This window comes from Medicago sativa, chromosome 8, assembly GCF_051527215.1.
Source record: "Medicago sativa cultivar Bolivia chromosome 8, Bolivia_mono, whole genome shotgun sequence".
NCBI lineage: Eukaryota > Viridiplantae > Streptophyta > Magnoliopsida > Fabales > Fabaceae > Medicago > Medicago sativa.
The window spans coordinates 92,538,087-92,550,835 of NC_140756.1; the positions used below are offsets into that span (position 1 = coordinate 92,538,087).

A 12,749-nucleotide genomic window follows, 5' to 3' on the forward strand; every position below is an offset into this window, starting at 1 on the left:
GAATATCAAGAACAATATGGTACAATAAGTATGTTTATGTTCCCTCCGATTATGTGTCTGTACATTGATGCTTTGAGCTTGCATTTGAGTGGTGCATTTTTTCTTTCTGTTAGGGCAGAGATGATAGATAATTTGTTCCCATTGAATGACGCAATTTCATTTTGCTCTTGTATTTTGCCCCCTTGTTTATTGAAGTGTTGATATTTTGGAGACTTTCTTGAAGTGTATGTCCATTAAATTGCGAGTCTAACAAAAATTACATCATCTCAATTCTTAGAACTTAAAACGTTAGTTATTTGATCTTCATCGAACAATACTAATTCACGGACTGCTATTTTAACACGAGAGAACCCATTTCTAAAACTAGGACATCCCTAGCACATTCTCTGACTTACAGTCATGTACTCATTGTATTGAACTTGGAGTACATTGTAGCGATAATACACCGTAAAATTAAGAGCTTGTTTGATGCAACAGTTCTTGCTTGTGAAATCAGTCTTTGATTTCACAAGTACCCCCCAAATTCTAGCTTGCTAGAACATTTTGAGACTCACCATGTGTCACAACTTAGATAGAAACTATCCCTCAAATATCACATATGGTTATTGGTTTGAGGTACAAAGTAAAGAAATGAAGGTACCTATGATAGATATACAGATTTTAATTATTATTATTCATCTTTGCATATGAGGGATGCCGGATGCATAATGTTCATAATGTTGATTACTCTAGAATTTACTGCAATTGGAAATAGATAGTCTAGTTCAAAAATCATAAGGAATACCAGTCACAAATCATAAATATATACGCAGAGAGGGAGAGGCAACCCAATGACTAAGAAAATAATTTATATATAAAGTTTATAAACATAAAGTTAATAATAACAGTTGTAAAAATAAATTGGACTGCTGCTAGCACATACTAGTAATACTAAAGACATAGGTCAAATCTCCTCTAACTTACAGCCAGCCATAAGATACGATATGTCGCTACAGAAAATTCTAGTTCAAATAGTCTTGGGATGCAAGAAATAAAATTTTAAGATAAATCCAAGCTACTAGTTAAACTACTTGATGAAACAGCTCGAAGACAAGAATAACTTCACGGCTTTGATGCTCCTAGATTCTTGGTAAATCAGATGGACTCCGCTGCATGATCCAACATTGTAAGATCAAATTTCTTTTCTCCATTTATCAATTACGTCTCATTTTAATCTTGAATCATAAACTTACTTTTACAAAATAAAAAATCAGTATGGAACTTGCTAAGAAGTGATTAATACATAAGAATATTTTTAATCATATATACCTGTTTAACCGCTTAACTTATTGTGTCATCCAAGGACACACAACTATTCTCAATCAATCCATCTAGAGCAAGCAGTTGCTCAAAAAAGCAATCACCACGTGGTTCCATCACTCTTGCATTGGAATAAAATTTCTCAACTTGAGGCATCTGAGTCGTTAATGGACTATTAGTTTGGGGTACACTTTGTACCATGGAACTAGTGTCTTCATTATAAGAAGCAAGAGAATCCAAGGTATTGTTGAAGGAAGAACTGACATTTTGCTGCTGCGTCGTGTAACATGAAGCCTTTACAACATTGTCAAGTAAGCCATCTTGACATTGCATCGCTTCCTCCGAAGGAACAGCAAGTGTCGAAGAAAAATCAACTGGACTTTTCCTAAAGTGAGAACTGGGAGAGGCAAAATTTAAGCTATTGCCAGAAATTTGATCATTGTTAAAATGATCACTCAATGGAGAAGGATTGGAAGCAAAGTTAGATGAACCATTTGTAGCAGGATTAAAAGATTTTGGTTCCACATAAGCACCTCCAACAGAAGAGTGATTTACAAATGCTCCTGAAGTATGTGTTGATAGGTGACTGCTTGAGATGCAAGAAAGAGAACTATTTGCAATATTAACAGTATCTCTGATGTCTTGGAAGCCAGAAGAAACTGTAAAAGCACTTGTATAATCAATTGGACTTAAATTCATGTTACTAAGTGGATAAATGTTCCGCTGAAACTGGTTAATTTCCACCGATGTTCGAACGCCCTGGGAAAAACTCAAGCTTTCACTTGCAGAAAACATCGGCTGCTTGAAACTGGGAATGTTTTGAGACTGAAGTGGAGGGACTGGTGCAGAAGAACTCATTCGTCTAAAGTTCAAACTAGATGATGCGTTCAGCCGAGAAAACATGTCACTAGATGCATATGTTGGCAGTGTGCTACTTAAGATTCTTCTAGATCCAGGTAAGGTGCGAAAATCTCCATATCCACCTACTGAACCCTTTTGCTGGAGAGGATCCAGTGCAGCATCTACTTTAGCCTGTTTAGACGGTCGTTTGAGACTAAGTCTGTATTTCTGCAATCGAAAACGAGAATGAGCTTACACACTGTTTTCATACTTTTGTTTCATACACTAGCTTGTTGAAATTCAATGAAAAACTGATCTAAAAAAATTTCACACCATTATTTGTATGCAAGCGTATGTTTAAAAGTAAACTATCCCCTTTAAATTAATCATATTTGCAAAAAGGCGGTGATCAAATACTTTAATGATCAACTAGTCTGAAACTTTTTACTAAAGGGGAAGTTATTTATAATTTGTACCTGCAGATGGCTAGCTACATTTTCCCTTGTAAGCCCTTCAACATTCATCAAGTCACGTATTTTTTTAGGATAAGCCTCTGCAATAATAGATGAAGAAACTACATATATTAGGAACAATAATATCCCTATTTAAGTATCAATCATCAAATGGTCTTATTAAGTTTCATGTTTTCAAGTCAAGCAAGTTAACAAAGTAAAAAGAAATAAAAAAAAACCATTGTCATATAAACTCACTGTCAAGGCCAAGCAGATTAACTATAGAAACAAATTTTTTGTGCAACTCATTATCCCAAACAAAACGCGGCTTCTTCCGAGTTGAGTGTTCCTCGTCATTCTCTTCATCAGTATCTGCTTCTTCCTCCTCACTTTGTTCCTTTCTTTTTCGTCCATGCATTTTCTTCTTGTTAGCAATATTTTCAGATGAGGTGTCTTGACCACATACCCCATCACTAACGATACCTTGATTTTGATCCTTGCTTTCAATCTTCTTTCTCACTACATGTTGCCATATGTTCTTAAGCTCCTCCAATCGGATCGGTTTGACTAGATAGTCGCAAGCGCCTTTCATCACACCTTTCATCACCCTTTCTCTATCATCATGTCCCGACAACACTATATCACACCAAAAGAAAAAATCATCACTAAAAGATACTATCTAAATATAAGAAGTGGATCTTAATTAGCTGAATAATACACATGTTAAGGAAAATTAAGGTTTGTTAGCTTACTAATGAAAGGCAGGTCCATTTCAAGTCCAACTTGCTCAAGGAGCTTGAAGCCATCCATTTCTGGCATGTTTACATCACTAATTATAAGATCAAACATACTTCTCTTTTCCCTCAACAATTCAAGTGCTTCCACTGAATTCGTAGTTGTAGTAACTGCAACAACCAAGAATCAAAGTAGTGATTCAGTGAGATACATTTAAAATAAAAGGCTTCCTGCGTTATAAAGGACCGTCGATTCACCCAATAATAGCAAATGTTGAATCAAAATAGTGATGAGGTTTATAGTGATGAGGTTTCTATTACTAATGTGCCGGCACAATAAAAAGTAGTAATCTTTAAAAGATGTAAATTTCAACTTTAGGATAATAGAAATTAAAACACAGCCATCTTGCAAAAGAATGAATTTTTGTATCTAAATTCATGAAAACTGTAGACTGATGTGTGTATATAACCTATATGTAGCTGATGTGAGGGACACCGGAAGACTTATATAACCTATATATACACATCACACTTATAATAATTTGAGAGAATGTAAGTGATTGAATGGGTTGTGTCCGATGCTAATTAACACATGTGTGAGTCCGAACATTCTTATAGCTTATAACCAAGAAGTCATTGTTCAAACCCTAGAAACTAATATAATCACTCACTAATCACTAACAACTAACACTTGCCGATAAAATAAAATAAAAAGGGAAAAAAAGGGTTTGCTATATCAAAGATACTTCCAATTATATGTTTACATGATTGCATGAGAGAAGAATAGTAAGTGAAAACATGAATGCATCATCAAAGCAGAATCAAATTGAACGAATGAAAAAGAAAGGCAACGAACCATTATACTTGCATGTGAGAAGATGCTTCTCCAGCACTTTGAGACTAGTCTGATCGTCATCAACAGCCAGAACACGCATACCAACCGGAAAACCTTCTTCGGTAACATCTTCACTCACCAAACGATCCTCCACAGCCATCATCAACCAGAATCAAATACACAAAACAGAAAACAAGTATTGATCAGAGATCAAACAAATCACACACGAATAAGTTCAAGAAAAGGCCTAGAGAGAAAATGCAAATACATTAAATGGCTTTGTTCTCTTTTCTTAACAACAAAGAAGAATGAGTTTTTGACTCTAAATATATTTGTTGGGGATTTGCCAAACAAAAGAAGAAACTTTTGAGGAAAGAAATTGATTTCATGATTTGATACGATATTTTCTTTCCAAATTTATTATCAGTTTTTTTTTTTTTTTTTTACAATTACTATGTGCTTTACATGTTACGACTAGTACTATAATTTTCAATGCTTGCTTTGGGTTTATTGAGGTTTTATGGACATTAATGTGTGCTTATTTTGGCATCTAATGATTACGAAATTTTCTCACCGCGACGTTGTTATTAGGAGTGACTCGGGAAAATTAAATATTAATTCTATTGAGATTCGTTCAGGAAATATATAATCCTTCGAATATTTTATTTTTCTTCAATTTCGGAGCATGTTTCAAAAATTGTAACAAAAAAATAGAACATGTTTCAAAAATTGTAGCCAAAAAAATAGAGCATGTTGCAAAAAAATTTGTAAAATAATCTCCTTCAAATCTTTTCCTCCTCGTTTCTTTGGTTACATTTCAAAAAAAAAAAATTTGTATATAATTCTTTTTGATTTTATGTAAAAAAAATACTTTACCAACATATCCTAAATTAATTGTTATCGTCTCACAACATTAAGTAATTAATACAAAGATATTTTTGAAACAATAATATTTTTTTTTTGGTAGATAGACGACATGACAAAGTCATCGTAAACTCACACACACAAAGTGGAGGTACCAGATTTCAAACCCCCATCATGACGTCCGACCTAACAATTTTGACATTTTTATCAGTTGAGCTATGACTTATGGACTGAAACAGTAATATTTAAATATTGATCGAGTGATTAACCTTTGCTTATAGTTGAAAACTAATTTTAAAATTTTGAAAACTAATAAATGGGTAGTGTTAACTTGTGCCCTTAGGGCACATGTTAAGAAACCTAAAAGAAGAAATATTTTCTAAAATTTTGTGCATTCAATTCATTAAAAAGTTAAATATTAAATGCAATGCACACTTTCCAATAAAGTATTTCTATATTTGAATCATTAACTTATGCCTTAAGGGCACAAGTTAACATTTTCCATAATAAATACACTACTTTTGATCTTTTTTAGATAGATGAAATGACAAAATCATTATAGACTCATGCACAAAAGTAGAAATGTCACGGTTCAAATCGTGATATCTAGCTTAACAATTTTGATATTAATGACAGTTGAACTATGACTTGTGAATCTTTTAATCTTTTTATTGGAGACATATGAGTCAACAAAAACTCATAGCATATTTGGTGGAAGCATATTTCTTTTTTGTCGTAATAAATATTTTTAAAGGCCCCTTAAAATAAAAAATTAAGGCAATTTTGTCGGACAAAAACGGGTCTTGTACAATGTTGTCTCCCAAAACATGAACTGCCAGAATCGAAACAATGAAAATGGAAACTTGGAAAGTTTTTTTTTTTGGTTACAAAACTTGGAAAGTTTTTAATCATAAATTTACTCATACGGTCTATTATACTTTATGAGATCCCTGTATGTTAAAGACAAAATGTTAACTACATTTAAAAATAATTATTACTATTTATTAAGAAATGTCTAAAATTACCAATGCATTTAATTTTTTGTTTTCAACTAAATCTAGTTTTTATTTTTTGTTGTTCGCCGAGCGACACTTAACTATCATCTGTCTCTCCAACGATAATTAAGTAGTGTTTGCCACTTTTTAGATCATATGAATTATTTTTTAAACCGATTTAAAAATATCTCGAAAAACAGTTAACTACTATTAAGGATAAATAGCTAATTTTGAGATGGATTAAAGAATTTTTGAAAGCCTAAAGAGTAACTTTCAAATAATTTTTTCCCTCAAAAAAAATAAATAAATAATTTTTTATATAAGGCAAAGTTAACATATTAATAGACGCTTGGCAATGATCACCGGTCTAGGGTGATGCTTGAAAGTGTGTGGTCGATGGTCCAATCCCCAACTTTGGCTTGCTTGATGTAGGAAAAATGTTTATCGTACGATTTTCATTACGCACCTTGGTGTAAGAAAAGAAATATTTACAACAATTGAGGCTGTTAGGACTTAAACGTAGAGGAGAGCCAACTTAAAAGATTAATTTATTAGGTAGGAGAGTCCCAGGGTTTAAGTACTACGTGAAACTATTCGATGTGAAACTCCTAATAGAGTCTAAGAATAATCAATTAAGAGACATCAAAAATTGAAACAAATATTTTCCATCACACGTTCAATGAAAATAATTAAGATTGAAAAGAATCATTTGGGCTACGTACGCAAACGGGCTTACAAGTAACTCATAGCTCCTTCGGCCAAGAATATGTCTTTTGATGATGAGTATAGAAAGTAATTCTACTGATTTTATTTTTATGGGTTGTGTTAACCGGTGCCCCGGGGCACTGGTTAAGGTATCTAAAAAAGGAAATATTAAAAAAAAAAGACACTTTTTTGACTTTTGAAGCCTTGATTACACCATTTTCAATTCAAAAGCTTCTACATTTGCTTCCTTAACCAGTGCCCCGGGGGTACCGGTTAACATTTTCCTATTTTTATTTATAAAAAAATATTATATATTAAAATTAGTAGAAATACGAAAATCACACAAATTCAACATATATAAATCTAAACTATTGGTTAAACTACTCGATGAAACGACTCCAAGACAGGGGTAATAACTTCCACGGCTTTGATGCTCCTAAATTGTATTTCTCCATCTATCAATTGCGTCTCATTTTGAGCCTGCATCATAAATAGAATTTCACATAATTTAAAAAGAAATCAATATGGAACTTGCTAAGAAGTGAACAAAACACAAGAATATTTTAATCGTGCATACCTGTTTAACCACTTCACTTATTGTGTTGTCCAAGGCACACGACTATTCTGAATGAATCCATCTACATTAAGCAATTGCTCAATAAAGCAATCACCATTTGATTCCATGATTCCTTGATCCGAATAGAACTTCTCAACTTGAGGCATCTGAGTGATTAATGAACTATTAGTTTGGGCTAAACTTTGTACCATGGAACTAGTGTCTCCATTAGAAGAAGCAAGATAATCCAAGGTATTGTTGAAGGAGGAACTCGCATTTTGATGTTGTGAGTAACATGGAGCATTTATAACATTCCCAAGTAAGCCATCTTGACATTGCATCGTTTCCTCCAAAGGAACAGCAACGATGTCTGTCGAAGAAAAATGAGAACTGGGAGAAGTAAACTTGTAGTTATTGTGCAACATTTGATCATTGTTAAAATCCTCACTCAATGGAACAGAATTGGAAGCAAAGTTAGAGGAACCACTTCTGACAGGGTTAAAAGGTTGTGTTTTCACAGCAGAACCTTCAACAGGAGAGTGATTTATAAATGCTTCTGATTTATGTGTTTGTATGTGATTGCTTGCGATGCAAGAAAGAGAAACATTTGCATTATTGACAGTGGCTCTGATGTCTTGGAAGCCAGAGGAATCTGTAACTGCATTTGAATCATCAATTGGACTTAAATTAATGTTATCAGGCGGATAAATATTCTGCTGAAACTGGTTAATTTCCATTGACGTTTGAATGCCATGTAAAGAACTCGAACTTTCACTTTCAGAAAACATTGGTGTCTCGAAATTGGGAATGTTATGAGACTGAAGTGGAGGGACTAGTGCAGAAGAACTCATTCCTTCCAAGTTCAAACTGGATGGTGTGTTCAGCCGACAAAACATGTCATTGGATGCATATGCTGGCAGTGTGCAAAAATCCCCATATCCACCTACTGAACCCTTTTGCTGGTAGGGATCCAACGCATCATCTCCTCTATCCTGTTTAGATAGCCATTTGATATCAATTCTGTATCTCTGCAATCGAAAATGAAAATGAGGTTACACACAGTTTTTATACTTACGTTTCATAAACTTGCTTGTTGAAGTTTCAACCGTATTTGCAAAAAGGAGGTGAATATTTTAATGATAAACTAGTTTGAGATTTTTTGACAAAAGGGAAAGTTATATATAATTTGTACCTGCAAATGGCTGGATACATTTTCCCTTGTAAGCCCTTCAACATTCATCAAGTCAAGTATTTTCTTAGGCGAAGCCTCTGCAATAATAGTTGAAGAAACTACATATTAGGAACAATAATATCCATATTTAAGAATCATTCATCAAATTAGCAAAGTAAAAAAATAATTTCATTGTCACATAAACTCACTGTCAAGGCCGACAAGATTAACTGCAGAAACAAATTTTCGATGCAACTCATGATCCCAAACTAAACGAGGCTTCTTTTGAGGCGAACGTTTCTCATCATTATCTTGTTCTGCTTCTTCCTCCTCACTTTGTACCTTTCTTTTTTGTCCATGCGTTTTATTCTTGTTAGCAATATTTTCGGATGAGGTGTCTTGACCATATACCCCATCACTAATGATACCTTGATTTTGATCCTTGCTTTCAATCTTCTTTCTAACTACATGTTGCCATATGCTCTTAAGCTCTTCCATTCGAATCGGTTTCACTAGATAGTTGCAAGCACCATGTATCACACTCTTCATCACCTTCTCTATATCATCATTTACCGACAACACTATAAATCACACACACAAAATATCCGAATATAAGAAATGGATCTTAATTAGGTAAACAAAACAGATTTTAAGAGAAAGGTGTGTGAGCTTACTGATGAAAGGTAGGTCCATTTCAAGTCCGACTTGCTGAAGGAGCTTGAAGCCATCCATGTCTGGCATGCTAACATCACTAATTACAAGGTCAAACATATCCTTCTTTTCTCTCAACAATTCAAGCGCTTCCAATGACTTCGTAGTTGTAGTAACTGCAACAATGCAACCAAGAATCAAGCTAGTGATTTAGTGAAGAGACATTTAAATAAAAAGGCTTCCAGCATTATTATATAAAAGACCAGCAATTCTCATATGAAAATTTTATTAAATAAGATTAGTATCATCTTATTTTATAAAATTTTCTTTTGCCATTCAGAAAAAGAAGGAAAAAAAAAAATCACTAACATGTCAGGCCCAATAAAGCAGTAATAATCATTAAAAAGTTTAAAATTTCAACTTTAGAAGTAGAGAAAACACAGACCCTTTTGTTTTAGATTTTTTTAAAAGAAACAAAAAATCAATTTTTTAAACCAAAAAAATACTTATATAATTTTATAGTGTTTGTTTCAGATTTTTTTTAAAAATATTTTGTTAAAAAAATGGAGTAATTTTTAGCCTCAAATCGAAAAGTTATTCAAATAGCTTTTTCAAAATCTATTTTTCTTTTAAAAAACAAGAAACTCAAGTGTAAGTGTTTTAAATCTTAAAAAAATTATTTTTATGATAGTAAATAAATGGAAATTATCTTCGGCTTTTTTTTTTATAGATCTCAAAAATAATATTTATATTTTATAAAAACAAAATAATTTTATTTTAAGCCAAAACAAACACACCCACAACAGTCTTGGCAAAAGAATGAATTTATGTATTTAAAATCAAGAAAATTGTCAACTGATATGTGTGTGAGTAGGTAGCTTTACTGGTAGTTTTTTTCTTTTTTTTTTTGAGGTAGCTTAGACATTCGGGACACTAGAAGACTTATAACCTATGAAGCATAAATATACACTAACACATGACATGCGTCAAATTGTATCAGACACTAATACATATCAGACTCCGGATACATTTACATAGCCTATGATAAATAGGTTGTAGTTCATGTTCTAGTATGATTTAAACATGGTGTTTCTGGAACTGCCAAAATCGACGGCCGATTTGGAGCAATCGAGGCCCAATTTTAGGTGTGGTTTTGAGACTTCTGTCTCGTAAAAATCTGCGCCCGAAGTGAGAAAATCGGAGTCTGGTTTTTAATGATGCAGAAAAAACAGAAACGTATTTTCAGCATGAGATGTGTTACAATTTTTTAGGGATGCTTTTACTATAAATATAAACCTTGTATCAGATGAAAGGTGAGAGATGTAGAGAGTAGAAAAACAAGGGTTTAGAAACCACAACAAAACTAGGGTTTGTAGAGTTTTCTCTTTGCAACAAACACTAGGGTTGGGATTGAGTCATCATTGATTCACCTTAGAGAAACACTATTAGGATTGAGTCTCTTGGTCACGGAAAGAGATTCGGGACTTTGGCAAAAGAATGAATTAGGTTTGTAAAGTTACTCAATAGTTATAGTGGTACGGAGAGCTGCTCTCTCCTCCAAAGTAGGTCAGTATTGGACCGAACGGAACAAACAAATTTTTGTGTGTTCTTTCTCTTTTGTTGTTCTATCTTTTGATTGTGTTTAGAGCTGCCACCCACGTTGTTTTGGTTGCTTGATTCATTTGCTCCACAAATAAGTTTTATTGGTGTGATTTTTTAACCGATTCACAACCGTTCAAACCGTGAAAACTAACCTAATCACCAATTTACTAAAAAAAACTAAGGTTTACTATATCAACGCCTCAAAGAAAAAAAAAAGGTTTCCTTATATCAAAGCTACTTCCAATATATGTTTACACCGTTGCATGAGAGGAGAATAGTAAACATAAAGAATAATCAATGCGTAATCATATTGAATGAACGAAAAAGAAAGGCAACGAACCATTATAGTTGCATGTGAGAAGTTGCTTCTCCAGCACTTTGAGATAAGTTGGATCGTCATCAACTGCCAGAACACGCATACCCGCCGGGAAACCTTCTCCTAAAACATCGTCAACACCGAAACTATCCTCCACAACCATCATGAACTAGAATCAAATACTCGAATGAGAAAAACAGGTAGTGATCAGTGATCACACAAATAACAGACGAAAAAGTTCTAAATTTTCAAAGGAAATAGAAAAACTCAAGAAAAACCCTAGAGAGAGAAAAACACAAGTAAAGTCAAAGGCTTTGTTCTGCTATTTGTCGTTGTGAACTTTTCTTAACAACACCAAAAAGTAGGGTCTTAAAAAAAACACAAAAAAAGTAGGGTTTCGTCTCTAATTATATTTGTCGAAGATTTGTTGTGGATAGCGAACAAAAATAGTGCTTACACTCTAAACTTGCAAGGAAAGAAATTAATTTCTTGATTCGATTGATAAGATATTTTCCAAATTTATTATCTGTTTTTTTAAGTAATGATTTTTAATGCAACAAAACAAGTGTAACCAACTGAATCCATAAGTTCTAGCTCAAGTTTTTTACTTAAATAAAATATAGGATTATGTTTTGACTTCTTTTTTAGTTTTTGTATAGTCAGTCCCTCTTAGCTTTGTTCCCTTTAAAAAAATTTTGCTAATTTTATTCCTTGAGTTTTTACAAAAGCTCATGTTTCAAGTAACTTCTTTTTAACACATGTCATTGATATGACCTTAAACTATCATTTTTTTTTAAGAAGTCAAACTAAATATAAAACTATCATTAACTTCCTTAAAAAAAAAACTATCATTAACTTGAATACTTAACTATATATTTCAGATTTAATTTATTCAAAAAAAATAAAACTATTTCATATTTAATTTAATAATTTAATCTTAAATTTGAAGTTATATTATTAAACTAATATTATTTTAAGGTTTTATCAATGACATGTCTCGAGAAAAATCACCAGGAACATGCGACGTGAAATTTTTTTTTTTTTTGAAGAAGCTAAATAGCCCATCTAAATTGGCACAGAAGAGAATCGAACCTGAGACCTTGCGGAGGAGCACACTCCCAAGACCCAAGCCAATACCACCAGGCCAACCCAAGTGAGTTCATGCAACGTGAAATTTTATAAACAAATATGTATTATTAATGCATTTAATGTTTTGTTAGTAGTTTTTTTTTTGAAGAAGCTAAACTAGCCCACCTAAATTAGTAGTAATTTCTATTTTTTTTACAAGGCAAATACTAACATGTGTCCTAAGTAGAGTAAGGAATTTAAAATTGTAATAATTGTCTTAAAATGTGTACATTCAACTTTTTCAAATCAAAATTTTGTTTTTTTATATGAAAAAACTTCTAATTTTAAATTCCTTAACTTGTGTTCTAAGAACACAAGATAGCAAGACCATTTTTATAATAATGTTGACCGAAGCCTAATAATTTTTACTTTTTGTATCTGATTTATATTAAAATTATAGACCAACTACATCGTAAAAAAAAAAAAAAAAAAACTTTAGTTGTATTTAGATCAAACTATAGCTCCAAAAAGGAGTAGTCCATATTCTAACTTATAAGACGACTATTTCCTATATCATCAAGTTTATGATTATGTTTTTCGTTGTATTCATCTTTATTTAATAAATGAAATGTGTTAAGTACTTGAGTTTGTCGTGTTAAAA

At 32.6% G+C, this 12,749-nt stretch overlaps 1 protein-coding gene and 1 pseudogene across 1 annotated transcript; both read right to left on the reverse strand.

Annotated features, from left to right (window-relative positions):
* Positions 1-397: 397 nt before the first annotated feature.
* Positions 398-4,332, reverse strand: LOC146903367 (two-component response regulator ARR12-like; annotated as a pseudogene).
* Positions 4,333-6,991: 2,659 nt separating this feature from the next.
* On the reverse strand, positions 6,992-11,186 carry LOC146903368 (two-component response regulator ARR12-like). The gene is made up of 6 exons (XM_085734195.1): positions 11,045-11,186; positions 9,126-9,278; positions 8,661-9,032; positions 8,473-8,570; positions 7,302-8,308; positions 6,992-7,204 (listed from the first exon to the last, which is right to left on the reverse strand). Exons 1-5 carry the CDS (start codon positions 11,184-11,186, stop codon positions 7,319-7,321), a joined length of 1,755 nt encoding a protein of 584 aa, XP_085590321.1. The 3' UTR covers positions 6,992-7,204; positions 7,302-7,318.
* Positions 11,187-12,749: the final 1,563 nt, after the last annotated feature.

Excerpts from the sequence above, each read along its gene's own strand:
- LOC146903368 (XM_085734195.1), bottom strand. The coding sequence starts at position 11,186 with ATGATGGTTGTGGAGGATAGTTTCGGTGTTGACGATGTTTTAGGAGAA. Across the intron at positions 9,279-11,044 it reads TCTCACATGCAACTATAATG|TTACTACAACTACGAAGTCA; the intron begins GTTCGTTGCCTT and ends GCATTGTTGCAG. Across the intron at positions 8,571-8,660 it reads TAATCTTGTCGGCCTTGACA|TTTCTTCAACTATTATTGCA; the intron begins GTGAGTTTATGT and ends CCTAATATGTAG.